Here is an 18,689-nt window from a genome sequence, read left to right as displayed (position 1 = left end):
GACATCCAAGATCTCTCACAAGGAGACGACAGTGCTTATTTCCTTTGTTGCTGTTGGAGTTAAGGCTCTCTTTGTCTCTGCTTCTCGCGCTTTCCACATGCTTACAAAACACACAAACACAAATGCACACACACACACAAATGCACACACACGCATTCACACACACACACACACACACACACACACACACACACACACACACACACACACACACACACACACACACACACACACACACACACACACAGACACAGACACAGACACAGACACACAGTCTCTGTGAGTTGGGGAAACATGGCCCAGCACATAGATGATGTTATCAGGAAGCGTTTGGCGGCAGATTGTTTCCACATGTGGCCCTAGCTCTGACTGCCAGCGGCAACAAAAACACCCTCCATGTCAGCTACTCCACTACGCCTCCGCCTATGCCCCTCCATCTCTCTTTCTCTCTCTCTGCCTCCCGCTCAACATGATTGGGAAGTGGGAACAGTGGGAACACAATAGATATTATCCATTGGTTGAAGAAAATAATCTTCCTCTAGGGCTATTCAAAGATTCTATAGGTAAATCTCTTTTTGGGGGGTATCTTTATAAATGCAATCAATTAAAATTAGGGGTCTAAGCTTGTAGGGTGTAGAACCCTATTGTTATTGTTAGGGGTTTTGTTATTATTATTGTGAAGATGCCATCCCTCAATTTCCCGTGAGATGCTTCATGCTAGAGACTTGAAAAATAGCAAATGATAGGAAGTGATGACCACTATCCCCAAATGTAATATTACCCAGATTGGTCTAATGGGGGCGGTATAACAAGTGTTTGAAATAGCCAACTTTGTAAGGCCATATCTCTCACACCCTTTACCTAGAGTCACCAAATTTGGTACATAGGTCCTTCTCATCATGATATAGGGTTAACATAAAAACCGCTAGGACCATCAAGGTCCGCTATGAAGGATTTTCCACCATTTAGAATTTTGTGAAAAACTGTTTTGACCTATCTGCACCAAACTTGGTATGCAGCGTCAATGGACTGAGGTGCTCACAGGATCCATTTTGTTTACCATTTGAACAAACAACAGGGCCGCTATTAATCAATGAATTGCCCAGGGGACGTGGCCTCTCACATAAATGGCTATAGGTCAAAGTCAATTAATCCTATCATTATGAAACTTGGTTTACAGGTCCATTAGGCTCCCAGGGTCATACCTCTGAAGCCATATGCAAATCAACTAAAGGGGGGCGCCATACAAGCCATATTTTGATATCTTTTGATGTCATTCACCAAATATAAATGTGAAATTTCGTACACATGCCCTGGGGTACAGTCTTAGCCAATATCTTAAACATGGTCTTGATTGGCCATACTGTTGGGCTTGTGGATGTGGTCTATTATATAAATGCCTATAAATCAAAGACTGTTGGCACTATCATTGTGAAACTTGGAACGCATGTCTAGACCTCTGTAAGGAACATACATAAGACCTCTGTAAGGAACATAACATTTGATGCCAATCCACCCAAGGTGATCTAAATGTTGGGGTTGTGAAGGTGTTTGAATCACGTAAATGCTGATAAACAAAGACGGTCTACCCTATCACTATAAAATATTTCATTTTTTAGAAGTGGGCAGTCCAACCATTTTTATGGGGGTTTGATAGCGATAGTGAAGACAGATAGGAAAGGGAGGAGAGACGTGACAGCATAGCATAACCCAGTGCAGTCACAATATTGTGTAGTATGCCCCATCACTATGAAAACTTGGGCATTCCGGTCCATGCCTCTCAGCAGTGGTTTATGTTTGCGGGACTTCTGATTTCTAGGTAAAAGAACAACAACCTTTTTAAAAAAATAAATAAATAAAAACTTTATTGATTAAGGGGGTATTTTAACAGGGTTGACTCAGAAGACAGACATATGGCATGTATGTACACCTTTAGGGAGAGCCTATAGGATAGCTCTGGTTTGTCTCTCATCACAGCCATCACTGTGCTCCCATACCCCCCACCTCCTTCCCTGGGGATCCAACCTCAACAACCACAACCACAAAAGTAGCTTTTTCATACAATACTTCCCTCGTCTAAATAAATACACTAAAATGTCATTTTGGATTCAATTGTGAATAGGAAAGTGATGTAAAAAGTGGGCCTTTTATTTTGATAAATGTGAACCGGAAGTTTCCACTAATGCAGCCTGCGTGTTTCATTGAGTGGTTTTCAACGGTCTTTCGTCCATCATCAAATGTGAGGTGAGATTGTGTCCTGCTGTCATTTGCTGACTGGAAAATTGAATGCAAATCCACCCATAACTAAATGGTGGGACTGTTAGAGTATAGCTAATCATGTAAATGCTGATAACAAAAAAATGGTTTACCCCATAAAACCTGGTTTGCAAGTCCAAGCCTCTGCCTTGAACAGACATTGGCTACATTTATTTGTTGAAAAGTCCAAATGATTGTGAGATGTTCAATCATACAAAACAAACAGACAAGTTAGCCTGTTGACCAAGTACAAATTCAATACTTTATTATGTTTATGTTATGTTATGGATCCTAACCGATTGGTTAATGCTACATGCAACTTACTAAGTGACTTTCCTGCGATAATTGAAAAGTCCAGTAGGTGGCGATCCTGCCTTGGGTATTGTATTACTTAGGCTCTAGCTTATGATGAAAATACGCCATGAAAACAGTTGACAGCCAAGTTGTAGTGCTGTTGTTCATGTCTACATCTACACTATTTTGGGTTTGGAGATTAAATTCAGATTTGGTCCGCAATATGCTAATATGTTTCCGCAATATGCTAATCAATAACTTAAATGATTCGTTAATAATATTAACAACCCTTTACCCTACCCTTTAATCTACAGATGCAAAAGAGCATTTACGTATTTACGCCAATCATTCACGCCCTATCACTATAAACCTGGTAGACATCTCCAAGGCTCTCCCTTGACTATTCTCAGACAGCCATTTGATCCCGTGACCTTGCCATGAGGCTTAGACTCTGTTAATCACTGGTTGCATCTATAATAATAATAATAATTATTATTATTATTATTATTATTGTTATTATTATTATTATTATCATTATTATTATTAAAGAAAGACACTGCATTAAAAATCTAATTGCAGTTATGGGTTAGGGTTCTCTTTCCTCTCCCTCTTTCTCTCTCATTCCTAGGGGACAAGTGGGCTTTGGGAAAATAGCAAGATGCATGTTTTTTCAAGGCACCCCCATCCCCTCCCCTCCCCTTTTCCTGCTATTCCATCCCTCTCTTACTCCCACCATCTCTCTCTCTCTCTCTCTTAATTTTTCCCACAGTGACTGGCTGTATTTCATCCCTCTTTTTTCTAGAAAGTAAAATCACAGGTCATCTGGGGTCAAAGACAAGGGAACATAGAGGAAGGAGGAGGGGACTTGCATGAAAGACAGGAATGAGAGAAAGAACGAGTTATGCTTGTTTGGAGATGCAGGAAATACATTCCGGAGTAGTATTTGGGAACTGCTTTGAGTACCAGAGAGAGAGGGAAAGAGGGAGAGAGGAAGAGGGAAATAGAGGGCAAAATAGAGCACTGGGGTAGAGGGATGTAGCAGTAGTAAGACCTTGAGATAAGGAGAAGAAACAAGTTATCTTTAAGTTAACTCTGAAGACTAATGCTACACATACACACACACTGGGTACATGTGGTCACCAAGGTAAAAGAATTAGAGAACTTTGCAAATGAAACCTCCAGGGAATTTGTCAAAGTCTTCTGAGACCACAATAAAACACATGGAAAGTATCGCTCAGCCGTCTTCACTTTCTCCTGCTCTACCTCTACCTCTCTCTTTCTCTTTCTTTATCTCTCTATCTCCTTCTCACTGACCTTAGATATCTGTGACTTGATTCCTGCTCTTATCATCTCTCTTTTTCTCACCATTTGACTGTATTCAAACTGGGAAGAAATGCAATGGGACCTGCCAAAATAAGAATGAAAGAATACTGTCTAAATCAGTCTTGATATTTGCCACAAAATGATAGCATTTAAGTGGGGGAAAGATTTTTTCCACTGGAAATACAAAATAAGAGAGTGAGAGCTTGGACGAATTAAGAACAGAAACATTCCTTCAAGACAAAACAGTAAAAAGTGTCCAAAACCACTTCTCTCTTCTCCATTACCATGCCCTTATTAACCAAGTTACTTCTGCTCCCTCCTTTTGTTTATTAGAAATGCTATTATGTAATGTCTTCTTACTGTAAGCAACTTCCATCATGGAAAGCCCCCTCCATCTCTCCCATGGCATATCTCTCTGCTTAATGTACCCTTGTTTATTCCCATCATCCCTGGATGCAGACCCCATGAGTTGGCAGGAAAAACCCACCTCAGTTCAAACTGAAACATAGCCCTAACATTACAGCCATGAGAGTACCAATAGCCTAACCAAAGCTATTCTTGAGAAATTACTATCTCTCTCTCTCTCTCTCTCTCTCTCTCTCTCTCTCTCTCTCTCTGTCTCTGTCTCGGTCTCTCAATCTCGATCTACTCATTCCCTCCCTTCTCTACCTCCACAATTTACAGGCTTACTGTAGGTTCAGGTTCTCCTTATATGGATCCATATGTGACAGGCTCCAGTCAACGGGGGCACATGTCAGAATGGGGAGCTGTTTTTGACCTAAAAAAGTGGGACTCATTGGGCTTTACTTGCATTTTACTTTTACTCTCAGTCCCTCTCTCTCAGTGTGGGTCAATATGAGGATGGGATGAGGTCAGCATTCAGCCAAATAATTACTCTGGCCTCTCTGTCTCTCTCTCTTCTTTGTGTCTCGATCTACTCATTCCCTCCCTTCTCTACCTCCACAGTTTACGTTCATTTGTAAACTCAAAGTAGTTCAGTAACTGTCTTCCATTCATTCTTAGTAAACAGCCCATTTTGAGGGCGCACAGGGGTGGGCCCTTTCTTGTAACTTGCTTACCCAGCCTGAGACTCTGCCCTGATGAACATACCATCCCTGCTTGCCTGCCTGCTTGCCTTGACCCACTTAGAGAGAATGATACAGACTACAGACAGACTTCAGCCTTCCTGAGCCCATAGTTCAGCATAGAGCAGACACAACAGTGTCAAGAACTACCTCTAGAGCTAGCAGGTTACTGTATCTAGTCAACACAGCCGCAGGTAGTTTGGACTTGGACCTGTGCCAAAGGTCAGATTACTAAACCCCTGCCCTGACCAATTCAGAATAGGTTATCCTACAGACCAGTTCATGAGGGAAAGAATAAACATCAATCCTCCCTGTGTTCCATAGTGGTCTTACCTCCTTCGCTGGTCTGGAGCTCCACCCAGGGGGTCCAGGCTGAGACACCCTGACTGCTGTGGCAGGCCACCCTCACAGCATAGGAGCTGTGTGGCTCCAGGTTTGAGATTAGGTGACTGGCTGGTGGGACGTTGATGTTCTGGTTGTGGATCATGTAATCAGGCCCCATACTGGAGTACTCTCCTAAATGCTTGGCCTGGAACATTGAGATAACAACAAATGCCTACATTAGAATCTCTAATGTAACGCTTAGTCAGAGCTGTTATCATGTGGATAAGGGTTTTGGATCTAAGAGATATTCATATTGCACAATGAATGTAGATTTGATATGCATAAGTAAGTTTCGGTTTATCCTTAAAGGGAAGCAATCTGTCACGCTTCCTCTTCTTTATGTCTTTAACCTCACTCTCTTCCCTTTGGGTTTAGGGTAGTGTGTGTGTGTGTGTGTGTGTGTGTGTGTGTGTGTGTGTGCGTAACTTCTTCAATTCCTGAAACCTCATCTGCAGTGTAGCTCAGTGAGGTGTACAGAAAACAGCACTAATCAACAAAGCATCACTGAGAAGGAACATGCTGCCTCGGCAAAGCCTCTATTAACACTATTAAACGGAAGGAACACAAGGGTGAAAAGAGCTCAGTTGTTTAGATCATAAACCACATGAAAGCCTCCAGTCTGCCCTATTGTTCTCTACTATGTTACTCACTACAGCACTGCACTACTGGAGGTAAAGAGCTGCGTGCTACAGGGTGGGCTTGTTGTTGAGCACTGCACTATACAGTAAAAAACACAACATTATGGGGAACAGAGGAATGAAAGAATGAATGGAGGGTTGGTTGTACAGACAAGGTATGAATGTATGGACTGATGGTATGTATGCCTACACAATAATAGTAGAAACTGAGATGATTGAGAAGCCTGATTTGTGGAGGAGCAGGTTGCCAGGCGCTGTGTCATGGGTGAGGTGGTGTTACAATGGAATGTTCATGGGGGGTTTGTGTATGTGTATGTATGTGTGTGTGTGTGTGTGTGTGTGTGTGTGTGTGTGTGTGTGTGTGTGTGTGTGAGTGAGTGAGTGAGGAGTCATGCCTGACTCAGTGAATCAGAATCTGCCCAGTAAACAAGCCTAGCTAATCTAATTCCACAGCTTACTCCTGAGTCACACTGCTAGAGAATTCCCCTCTCATGTCTTAGTCCTCCAAGACCTGTTAGTGCCCTTTTCCGTTTTGTGTGGCTGTCTTTCTCTCCCTTCCTCCCTCCCTTTCTTTCTTTCTACAGTATATCTGTTTCATTGTGTTTCACTCTTTCCTGTTCTTACTTTATTTCTCTGTTTCAAGTATAAATGTCTTTCATTCCTCTGCACTGTAGCTTTTTCATGTTTCTGTTTACCACACAATGAGCCGTTAAATTCAAATTTCTCCCCATTCTGCTGTAGCTGGCCCCTTGGCTGTTCCCCTGTGGGGGAGCTGGGGGTAGCAGCATGGGGTACAGGCAGAGAGGGGTGCAGCAGGGGCGGCTTTATTAGAACCAGACGTTTAGGGGTGGTGCTCTGCTCTTTGCTACAGGAGAGAATGTTCCTCCACTCTACTACAGTACGTGCTGTAACGGCCTCAGCATAATAGGACAGAGGGAGGGAGGGAGTGGTGCTACATGAGATTAGTACAAGAGGCCACTTTCCCAGAGTGAAACCTAATCCACTCTGCTACATGATTGAAGTGAGGGAGGAGTGGTGGACGAGTTAGAGGAAGAAAGAGAAGAGAGCTCTTTTCTCTAAAATCAGTTTGACAGAAGGTAAGGTCGTGATCAACACAAACTTTAGTGTCTATCAAACACTTAATGCACATGTGCCACTTTTTTTCAGCCAGTTGTGGCATTTAAGTTTTCTTCCCTGTCTTGTCTTACTGTACCTGGACGGTGCAGAGGGTTATGGGGTAGGCCCCTCCAAAGCCAGGCAGCCAGGACAGACGCAGGCTGGAGTTGGTCACATCTACAGCCTTCAACTTCTGAGGCTGGGATGGGAGGACTATAGAGCGGGAGAAGGGGGTTGGGGGGACATAGAGGTTTACAAACAGGCATATTCAGGTCAGTTCAGCCTGTCTGGTTTTCTCACCTTTCGGCTGACACCTACCAGTGACTGTGCCGGAGCCTGAGGTGGCCACGCCTTTGCGGTTGTGGGCCTCACAAGAGAAGGTGCTGGTCCTATTCAAACCTGGATAGAGAAACCAACCGACACAGAGGTATGAAAACAGAACTACAGGCGTTATACAAAAAGAGAATCCCAGTTTAACAGTCTATGGTGTGAGGAGGAGAAAGTTCAGAATTCAGGACTCAGGATTTAGTCAAGGTTCAAGATTCCAGAAGGCTATGCGATATATCTATAAAAAGTGATTAATCAATCATATTTATTTGTATAGCACTTTTTACATAGACAAATGTTGCAGTGCTTCACAACAAAAACAATACTAAACAATATAAACAATAAATACAATACAAACAATATGATCTAATACCAAACCATAGACCCCCAAAAAACAAGCCAAGCAAAAAACTCCCCAGAGGGAGAAAAATATAGGGCACAGTGGCAAGGAAAAACTCCCAGGGAGGAAGAAACCTTGAGAGGAACCAGACTCCAGGGGGATAAAAAATTGTTCTGTAGAATGTGTTTTTGTTTATACAAGAGTGCATCTGAGTGAGATCGACCTAGCTGGGAAAAGGAAGCGGTCAAGCTGATATATGTGAATCAGGTCTAGAAAGAGCTGAGCTACACACTCCTGTTTCTGCTTTCTGAGGGTATTCACACTTACAAGAGTGACACACACGCACACACAGAGACACATGACATTAATGTAAGTTACACATAAACACACTCAATCACATAAACATCTTCTGAAGGCACAACACTGCCACACACACATGCATGCACAAACTGTGAAGCACACAATGTGATGCGTTGTGCTGATGCGACCATGCCACCATTGTGTGGTGGCTGGAAAGAGGATAGGGGCTTCGAGCCATGTGAGATGGAGGGAGGGATGGGGTCTGACCACTGACTCTGTGGGTGAATGAACTGCACATTTGAACAACACACGGTTGCGCCACTCTCCTCCACTTTCCTTCCTTCTCCAATATCTCGGATTCCTCTTCATCAGCAAACTTCAAGACAACACACCGCACATCAACACTCACTGGGTGAAAGTCATGTGTGCTGAAAGCTACCAACACGTTTGTCTCAGAATGTCAAAGTGCACTTGTATGCCCAAGCGAGTTGTTTTTTAGTGCTTGTGTTTAAGAGTTTAAAATAGTCGAGCAAGAAAAAAACAGAAAAAAAACAACAACTAAGGCCATAGAAACCTGATTAACTGTGTAACAGATTTCGTTTCAGAAAAGTGAGCCGAGCGAGCGAAAAAAACAAACAGTATAAAAGTGTATCGAGTGTACGAATATCCAGCTTAGATGGATAAACATGAACATTATTATTAAATACTTATATTGGGTCACTTGCAACGTTGCTAGCATGTTAGCGGCTAAATTGCGGAAAGTTCCTCGGAATAGAACTATCGGTAATGGCCTATAACTCACTGCCCTGGTAACAATTTATCGCATTTGCAAAAAAGAGATTAGCCTCGACATTATTTAAACCGAGTATGTTGCGGTGTTTGCTCAATTCGATGTCTGACACCTGTCCAAGTAGATCTAGTTCACGTGCGGAAGGATCAAAGCTTGTAATGTGCCCTGTTTGTAGCTGAACAAGTGTTTCATGCTCAACCATGTACAGTAGCAGCCTGAGTGTGCACCATGCTTAATATCATTCCGTACACACACATCTGATCAAGAAATGTTCAATTTGATGCAAATTGGAAATGTAATTTGAATTAAGTGGCTAATAAACATAGCCTAATAAAGGTGTAGCCTACAAGATCAGCCTGGTTTACTTGGAATTTCGGATGTCTTAACTTGACACAACGTAGTTCGTTCAACAACAGGAATGGTTAGCAATTAATTCAAAAGGTGGAAGACATGTGGATTTGTCGCCGTGTTGGTTTATGTAAGCCTATATGATGAGTCAGCTTAATAAACGTTTCTCAATCCATTAAACGAGATTTATTGAAAGAATATGAGTAGGTTTGGGAAATACACTGGTTGCTTGCTACATAACCTCGTTGAGACCAGGCTTTGCTATTTGGGAAAGCCTGGGAAATACCTATGAAGAAAGTAGCTACAAAGGGGTGGAATCCCGTTTGAAATGAGTGACGTCTCGCAAGACGTTAAACTAATCAAATACCTTGCTTGGGCAGAGCCCCGAAAAAACAGAATTCAGTTTTTCCTTCAGGTTATCTTCCATTTTCTTCAATGTTGCAAACTAGCATAGGCAACAATAGTCCTACCGGAAAAGACGAGGCACATAACAACAAACAACCATTCTACAGGCATGTGGGGGGAGGGTTATTGGAATGTAACATCCCATGAAATTGTGAACACATTCTCGCATCACTGTCCAGTTCAATCAAAGCCAGATCTGCTAATCTAAAATTCCCCAGACCCCCAAAAGAGGCGTGTGAACTACACAATTTGAAGCTACGGTTACGCAAGACTACTTGCTATGTCTCACACATCACATTCATAACAGCTGTTTTATATTTTCCCAGAAGAGTTTAAGCTGTAGCCTACTTGCTTATTTATAATCACTGCATTTTTAACATCAGAGATGTGGATGAGTGCATTGCAAAAATTAAGATTTCAGAGAATAACATGACGGATGTCAGAGTCCTAATCAACCTACTTTATTGCGTGCAAAACCATGCCATTACATATTCATCTACACATTGAATAATAGTCATTACAAGTCATATTTATCGATAGGCTATCCAGGGGTAGGCCTATACAGTATACATTCTTTAAAATTACTTGGAAAATGACAAGACTGTGGCTTTAATGAAAATCCTGCTATTTAAACATCGGCCATGTTTGACCTGAAACCTAATGTGTATTGAGATAGATGCTGCAATTAGATAAATAAATGTTCCCCAAAAACGGTTTAAAGGTATTTAATGGACATGTCTAGTGGGACCTACTTATCAACGTTCTTGGCGCACTACCACTTCCTGTCAGGTGGCACTACTTTGCTGAAGTGTGTTGTTAAGAACTGAACACGTGACGTGCATCTTTCACATTAGAACACACAAAAGAGGTACACTATTAGATTGTCTAACTATTTTCTGTGCAAATAAGGGGAATTGTTTGATCTGATGGAGTGCTGGAAACATAATTATACATTCTATGTTAGTAAAGACGGTCTTATTAGTACACTACCATTTAGCACTCTCGCTCACTGGATAGCCAAAACTAAATCCAGCTGGAGTAATGATAGTCACAAAGTATGGCGTGTGGCGTTGTAAAATCAAAGCTAGGTTAAGCTAGATAAGCAACTACTGTATGTTATGTCCCATAACCAAAATCGGACAACATATTATTTGATTGAAATTTGACCGTGCATATACTTGGTGAAATCCTAATCAAAGCATGTGATGTGCGTGGAGCAGATACATAACATATTTGTTTGCCTTTACAAAATTATGTTTCTATGGCGATGTCATCTTCGTGCTGCTAAAACTTGCTGCTTGTTTGATCCGCAGGTTTTGATAGTTCGCAGATCCATCAATTTCAGAAGGACATTGGTCTAAAACGTTATTAAAATCATGTTATTGTTTCAATAACAACTTGAGTTGGGATTGATTTGAGGATTGACTGTGTATTCTTAATTATGTGTTGATAAAAATGTGTATGGTGGAGTACAGAGAAGTATAGTGGTAGTATATAAGATGATATAAAAATAAAGGTAAAGATAGTAGAAAGGGAGAATTGTATTAAAGTGTCATTAATATAGCATGTTGAAATGGGTTTAAAATGTGACCGTTGAAACAACAACCTCAAAAAGACGTCTTTTCAACGACCTCAAGGGTCAGCAAACTTTTACTTTGGGCACATTATCTGCTGGTCCTTGCTGTCGGAGATGGACGTGATCTCAACAACAATCGACCTTAAAATGTTCGCTGGCGGGTGAGGGAGGAGCCTTCACAGGCTCAATAGAATGTTGTTCTGTGTTTCGAGGAAGATCCAATCACATTGGATCTTTTATTTGGGTCTCCACCTCAGAATGTCAATATAAAGATAACAGGCGTTGTGTCGGAGATACATCGCCTGTAAAAAGAGGCTAATTGGAGCCTAATGATGAAATAACTTGCACTTCTGCCTTTCCTAAAATACAATACTGCCCCTGTACCTCAGTCAGACCTCCGCCAGCCAGTGTCTATCTTGCGTTAAACAGCACTAACGCAGCTGTAAGCTAGTTGAGATACAAAGTATGAAATCTGTAGTTTTGTTAATAGGGTCATCTTGCCTTCTATACAAGTCTAAACTAATTCTGAGATTCCTAACTTTGAATTATCAAAGTTCTGCTTGCTCCGCTGTCACGGCTTTCAAATTCCATTCGCTGTGCTGCTAGTCGCACCAACAGCTTGCGCTGAAGCAATAAGCAGCCCGAATTCGTGGCTCATACATGGCAAAAATAATAACTAGAAAATAATACAACAATAAATAATTGAATTTGGGGGCCATAAGCGATCGCCTACTTCGCCCATGCTTTGGACTGGTCCGATCAAAAAACGATGCATTAACTATATTAATAATAATTTATATGTTTTTTTTAAGTGAAGCAGGCTTCCATGATCCAGTTTGTTTGGCCTAACAACTTGTTTTCTTCCATTCTCTAGCACTGTGACTGCCGGTGGCACATGTTCTTATCTAAGGTTTTACATATGATTACTGACAGAGCGCCACAGAAATGTTTTCTGTGGGGGAGTTTGGCTGGGGTTACTGTGGATTGGTGCATTTGAAGAAGTGGGAATCTCTGCTGTGGCTCCTTATGGGTTGAATCGGGTACTGTACCATATCTCTTTATGGACCTATATATGAATGAATATTTGTTTTTGTGGTGGGTCAGATCTAAGGTTTGCCAGAGCAGCTGCCCATTCCGAGGCTGTGAGTGTACCCGGGTTATAGGCTATTGGTCAGCAACAGCAAACCTGCTCTAGTGAGTCAACCCCCCCCACCACCACCACACCTCTCTGTCTACCCTCAGTGACTCACCCTCTTCAGCCTGTCATCCCTACATCTGGACTTAACACACACCAAATATCTGTCAGGCCAGTGTGGTTTGCCTTCAAACAGCAACAGTGGCCTCCTCTTCTTTCCCCCTCTCCTTTATCTTCCTCATTCATCCCCCCTCCCTCCTTTCTGCCCCTCTCCTTCCCCCTATTTCCTTCTTTTACCCACAGCTCTCTCTCTGCCCAACAACCACAAAACCATAGGGCAGCTCTTCATTGGAGCCCTCCACTGGCATTATGCCAGGCAGCCTGCACACTCTGAGGAGGCTGTGTGTCTGTGTCTGTGTGTGTGTGTGTGTGTGTGTGTGTGTTTAGTTGGTTAATTCTGAGACTTTGAAACTATCATTGTTGCATACTGTACAGTATGCTATATAGTTCTATTCATATATCTAGGCTACAGGTAAAGAGACACAAGCATACTATTGCAAATGCCTGTAAATGTTTGTTTTTGTTTTTTTGTTTTTTCTATCTGTAAGATATTTGTCTTGTAGGCCTACAAATATAGAAATGATTCTTAGGTCATTTGGCAAACAATTACTGATTAATTTTTGATTGTTTGAGTGTGTAAGGGAAGTGTGGGTAAGTTGAACAGTTGAGTGAAGTGGAGTGTTATGGTTAGTAATAAAGAGTGTAACTAAGTTGGCTACATTATGGTGTTCAGTGTTATGGTACTAATGGGTGTATCTCCATACCTGTTATGTTGAGTGTAGAGGGTGACAGAGCCACCGCATCGGTCAGGAAGTTGAGTGGGGCTCCGTCCTGTAGCCAGATGACACATACTGGTTCTGGAGGCCCGTGCGCCACACAGTGCAGGCTGAGGGTGACATTAGCCACTACTGACATGTGCTGGGGCTCCACAGAAAAATGAGGGAGACCTGAAACAGAGAGAAGGAGATTCATGTAACAATTGCAGTGTTCACCACTTAAATTATTTTCCACTTGTTGTTGTTTTTTTTCTGTCCAGATGACCTTGAGGCTTTTCACACTGCGATATTGAGAAATATACTGTGTGTGTGTGTGTGTGTGTGTGTGTGTGTGTGTGTGTGTGTGTGTGTGTGTGTGTGTGTGTGTGTGTGTGTGTGTGTGTGTGTGTAGGGGGTCACTGCGACCCATTCACCTTCCAACTGGATGTGCCCTTCCACAGAAAGTGTCTCCTGGCCCTCAGAGATCACAGCACAGTGATAGGACCCCATGTCAGAGAGCTGGACCTTTTCAATCCTGTACGCACAGACAATTACTATTTAAAACATGTTTTAACTAATTCCCCATGTAGTGCAAATGAGTAATATCAGACAAGGCAGCAAAAAGCCAGTCAGAACAGACATAGCGACAGATCAGTACCTACCTGAGTGTGCTAATGACCATCCAGCTGTCTATGCTGACAGGGACCTGCACCTGATTGGTGTCTGCATACTCCAAGGGTTGGCCGTCACGTTTCCATACCACATCAGGAGGGTCTTCCTCGCAATCGCGGCCCTGTAGAGTGCAATGCAATGCCACAGGCTTGCCCAGCGAAGAGGTCACATTGCTTGGGCTCCGGACAAACTGCAGCTCTTTGATTCAGAAAGGGAGAACGCAGAGGACATGATGAGCTTGATGTACAACCTTTTTTAACACAACATTCACAACAAGGGTAGATTGCAAATAAAGGCTGTAGTTTTCTTCTAATTTCTAATATGTAATCATGGTGAAAAAAGGTTCTGCTCTATCTAATCTGACAGTACTACTTAATTTTTTATTTTTTTGCAATGCTTTGATATGTCTTTCTTTGGTATCCTGTGGAGACATTCTTGGCCTTGGTAAGAAATGATAATGGTAGGTAACTCAGGCTGTGTCTATCCCCTGCTCTGTCTGCTGGGTTAGTCCAGCCAATGCATGGCCCTGACTGATAGAAGAGCTGACCTGACAGAGAGCTGATACTGGAACAATGGCTCCTTGTAAGAGGAGGGTTGGTTGTAATATAGCACCAACAGTGTGGGAGCACAAGGAGCTACTGAACACAAACACTAAACACATTCAGACTTCCTCAAATGCCTCCCTAACAGGACAGATAGGTTTGCTGCTCCCTTGCCAAGGCATCTGCAAATGTCTAAAGTAAAATCTCCCATTTTCTCTTTTCTCTTTCTCCTTTTCACTCTTTCGCTATCGAATGAAAATACCACACATTATTTTGTAAATGGCAAATTCCACTTTTCAGTTTAAATGATGAAATACCTTCTTAAATGTAAACATTGTGTTCATTGTCCTGTGAACAAAAAGTAACACATATCCTCCTGATCAGTCCTCACACTAACTCACCTCTTCAAAATATTTTCTCAAACTAACCCTAACCCTAACCCTAACCCAACCTAGTCTGTTTCATGACCAACCTCAAACCTTTAACCTCTATCCTCTAACCCCGACAGGGCTGCTGTCAAATGAAGGGGTCCACCAAGTATCTGCCTCTATGTTATCTTTGGCATTAAATCATCATCATCATCATCATTATTAAATCATTCTTCCATCTTTTAGCTTGGCTTTTTTAGCTTGACTTCTTTTAGAAACCTGCCCAGTCATGTCTTCATGTCATTTGTTTTAAACAAATGTGGCATACTTCTCCCTCATACTTCTATATTCAAATATGTATGTGTATATATATATCTCTGCATACATGTGTGTGTGCACACATGTGAGTGTGTGTGCATGCATATGGTTATGTCTTCAGTGACTTTCCAGTGACTTAATTTTTAACAGTTTAACTGTTGTTCCTCTAGTCTCCATGCTCTTTGTGTTTATCTCTTCTTTCATCCCATCTCTCCTCCTATCGATACTCTCTTTCATAGTACACTCAGATCTTAAATGTCAAGGGACAAGAACATACTGCAAATATATTAAATAAAACATACATTTCTCCCTCTCCCACTCCCTTTATCTCTCCAGCTCTTCATGTCACATAACTCAAGTCCTCTCAGCCTTTCCCTCCCCCCATCCTTTTACCCTTCTTTTCATACCATTCTTCTGGATTCATCACTGCACATTATGCCTCCTCCCCTCCCACCTTTATCTCCTCCACTCTTGCTCCTTACCCCATCCATCATTTCACTGGTCTGAACCCGCCTGGCTCTGACTCACAAGCCTAAGTATTCTGCATTTCTTCCCCTACACCCCCATAAACCCCACCACACCACCCGCACCTTTATATCTCTATCCAAATAACAACTCTAGCATCAACCTAAAGGCAGTCCAACACAGGGCAAAACTTCCTCTGTGAAGTTAAGAATCAGACTGAGTAAATTATACCAATCATCAATATCCAATCATCTCTCTCCAGATCATATCTCTCCTGAGGATAAAGGTATGGCTCCTTCTCTTTGACAACCATAATGATCAAAACACATGACCTAACAGGTGGGGGCCCCTCCAAAACATACCAGTCAGGCATACAAGTGATCTCAAAACACATGCCTGAAATTTGTTTAATTGTTAGACACATGAAACAGCTTTAAAACCTCTCTTTAATTAACTTATGATAAAGAGCAGTGTAATAAATGCACAATAATCACTGCTCCCAAGACTTAGGGAAAAACTGCCAAAGTGCACATATCATAGACACATTATAGACGCCTGAGTATTGTTGTGAACATTTTTGGACACATTTTCTTACAGTTTGCATGCATGCAAGCTCACAATGTTGTTGCTGCAAAAGACACCTGATAATACTATGTAAAGAAAAAATATATGTCTATCGCAAAACAACCACATATATGAGCTTTAGCTCATGCTGTGTTTTAGAGTAGACCATAATTGGCCAGATGTTGCAGTTTCCAGTTGTGGTAGTTCTCCCCTTTCAAAAACAAATTAGCAGATTTAATGACAAAATGTTGTTATTGTTGTTGTTGTAATTTGTATAGTTTTTAATGTGACTAACTAAATAAAGACGGAGCAATTATTGTCTTTGTCCCATACTAACCTGTCAAAGAACTTGCATCTCCCGATCTCAACAACGCAGGTAAAAACGCCATCAACAGCACCAACCACTTGGAACCGCTCTCCATTGTAGTTCCTCTAAGGAGAGCACCTCTAAAATAATCCAGGGTTCTAACTTTTAACGTAAAGTACACAGCACCAGTCCGCATCACCGCATCCCACTCACACCAGCCCTGGTCAGAAAAATGTGAGAAGTTTGTTTTGCAACTACAGGCTAATTTCGACTGAGTGGTTTAGATTTTCCAAAGGTATGAACGCTACAACTTCATGTCTTCTCTCTTTTCCAGGTTCTCTCTTTCTGTTTCAACAACAGAATCAGAATCCTATTCGATACAGTCCTTGAGATGCCGCTGGTGAATAGACTGTTTTAGTGGCTCATTTTTAAAATTCCAAAGTTAAAATACTCTCACACATTTCCACAGAAGTAGGATGGTCCGCTGTCTAAACTCAACGAGTGAAACCCACAGTAAAAGGGTCTCAAAACGTTTCAGTCACCAATCAAGTTGTTAGAAATGTATTATTGGCGCTGTCACAGTATTTTAAACTTAGTGTTTCCTGTGGTCTGTTGTTCACAGTTCTCTCCCTCTCTTTAGTCCCACCAGTCGCCGACTCACTCGGATAGTCACTTGGTCCTTTTCTTTCCCTTCTCTCCCCCTTCAAACAGGATTCAAATTCCTTAACGCAAGTTCTTTCCATTCTCTCGCCCCCTCCTCCCCCTGAATCTCTCTCCCTCCTCCTGTGTCTGTCTTTTTCTCATCTGTGTTCTCTGAGCTCCAATAAGCTCCATCTAGCTCCATTAAGACTTCCAGTTTCGCTTATTGCGGTTTTCGCGGCTTCAAAATAAAAGCGCGAGTTAAAACATGAATGGAAAGTGATGGGATCACAATATTTTCTCTTATTTTACCCAACAGAAAGTATATAGAATTCTGAAAAGAGTAATTTTGAGCTTTAAAATGTACATATTGGTGGAAGTACATGTAATGCCTATTATATTTGTATAAACTGGAATGTACAGAACGATTTATCAAAGAATTTAATACATCACTGGTACCACTCTACTCTGGAACACTTCTAGAATGCATATCAGGTGAGTTTGAATCTAAAGCAATGTCATTGCAAATGTTGCTGGATATTTACTCCAGCCATACAACTAAAAGTACCCAATCTGCACTGGGTAGGACACATATAATGGATTGTACAGAACTATTTATCAAATAATTCAATACATCTCTGGTACCACTCTACTCTGTAATACCTCTAAAATACGGATTAGGTGAGTTTGAGTTTAAAGCGATGTCATTGCAAATGCTATTTACTGTGGCCATACACCCCCGAGTGCCCTATCTACACTGTGTAGGACACATATAATGGACTGTACAGAACTATTTTTCAAAGATTTCAATACATCTTTGGTACCACTCTACTTGGGAGCACTTCTAGAATGCATATCAGTTGAGTTTGAATCTAAAGCAATGTAATTGCAAGTGTTGTTGGCTATTTACCCTCCCCCTCAACCCACTCCACTGAACTACCCCAGGCTTATCCTATCTATCTATGCCCTTCTAACATACTATCTATCTAACCTTCTATCTTTACAACCTTGTATCTATCTAAGCTTTCAACTACCGAGCATCATCTTTTCTTCCTTTCACCAGTTACTACTGCTTCACTCAGTATAACCCATAGTGAGTAACCTCTTAATTGTTTTAGGTAAAAGGCTAACTTTTATCTTCTAGGACTCTTAGTTTTATGTAAATGTATGTAAATAAGAATTTCTGGGGCACTCTGAGGTGTATGGCCTCAGTAAATAGCCAGCAATATTTGCAGTGGCATCGCTTTAGATACAAACTCACCTGATATTCATTCTAGAAGTGCTCCCGGATAGAGTGGTACCAGAGATGTATTGAAATATTTGAAAAACTGTTCTGTACAGTCCATTATATGTGTCCTTCACCATGCAGATTGGGCACTCTGAGGTGTATGGCCGCAGTAAATAGCCAGCAACATTTGCAATGACATCGCTATAGAGTCAAACTCACCTGATAAGTATAGATAGATAGATAGATAGATAGATAGATAGATAGATAGATAGATAGATAGATACTTACTTTATTGATCCCTGCCTGAAGTCAGAGGTATAGAGGGTGAAGAGGAAGGGAGCCAGAACTGTCCCCTGGGGGGCGCCAGTGCTGCTCACCACCCAGTCCAACACACATCCCTGCAGCCGTACAAACTGTGGCCTGTTGGTCAGGTAGTTCGTAATCCAGGAGACAA

The 18,689-nt window shown here is 41.7% G+C and overlaps 1 protein-coding gene across 2 annotated transcripts in view; it reads right to left on the bottom strand.

The window, feature by feature from the left end:
• axl (AXL receptor tyrosine kinase) overlaps positions 1-17,146 on the bottom strand; it is a 27,831-nt gene extending 10,685 nt beyond the window's left edge. For both annotated transcript variants that reach the window (XM_083696015.1, XM_083696016.1), the window contains exons 1-7: positions 16,399-17,146; positions 13,795-14,002; positions 13,567-13,667; positions 13,142-13,324; positions 7,415-7,495; positions 7,194-7,309; positions 5,292-5,487 (exon numbers count right to left, since the gene is read on the bottom strand). In XM_083696015.1, the coding sequence (XP_083552141.1) occupies positions 5,292-5,487; positions 7,194-7,309; positions 7,415-7,495; positions 13,142-13,324; positions 13,567-13,667; positions 13,795-14,002; positions 16,399-16,564 (1,051 nt within the window). In that variant the 5' untranslated portion in view covers positions 16,565-17,146. The remainder of the gene's footprint in view (positions 1-5,291; positions 5,488-7,193; positions 7,310-7,414; positions 7,496-13,141; positions 13,325-13,566; positions 13,668-13,794; positions 14,003-16,398) is intronic.
• Between the last annotated feature and the right edge of the window lie 1,543 nt (positions 17,147-18,689).

The sequence above is a fragment of the Argentina silus genome, assembly GCF_951799395.1.
Source record: "Argentina silus genome assembly, chromosome: X".
NCBI lineage: Eukaryota > Metazoa > Chordata > Actinopteri > Argentiniformes > Argentinidae > Argentina > Argentina silus.
The sequence above is the reverse complement of the archived record's forward strand: the minus strand, read 5'-3'. Positions and strand labels throughout refer to the sequence as shown.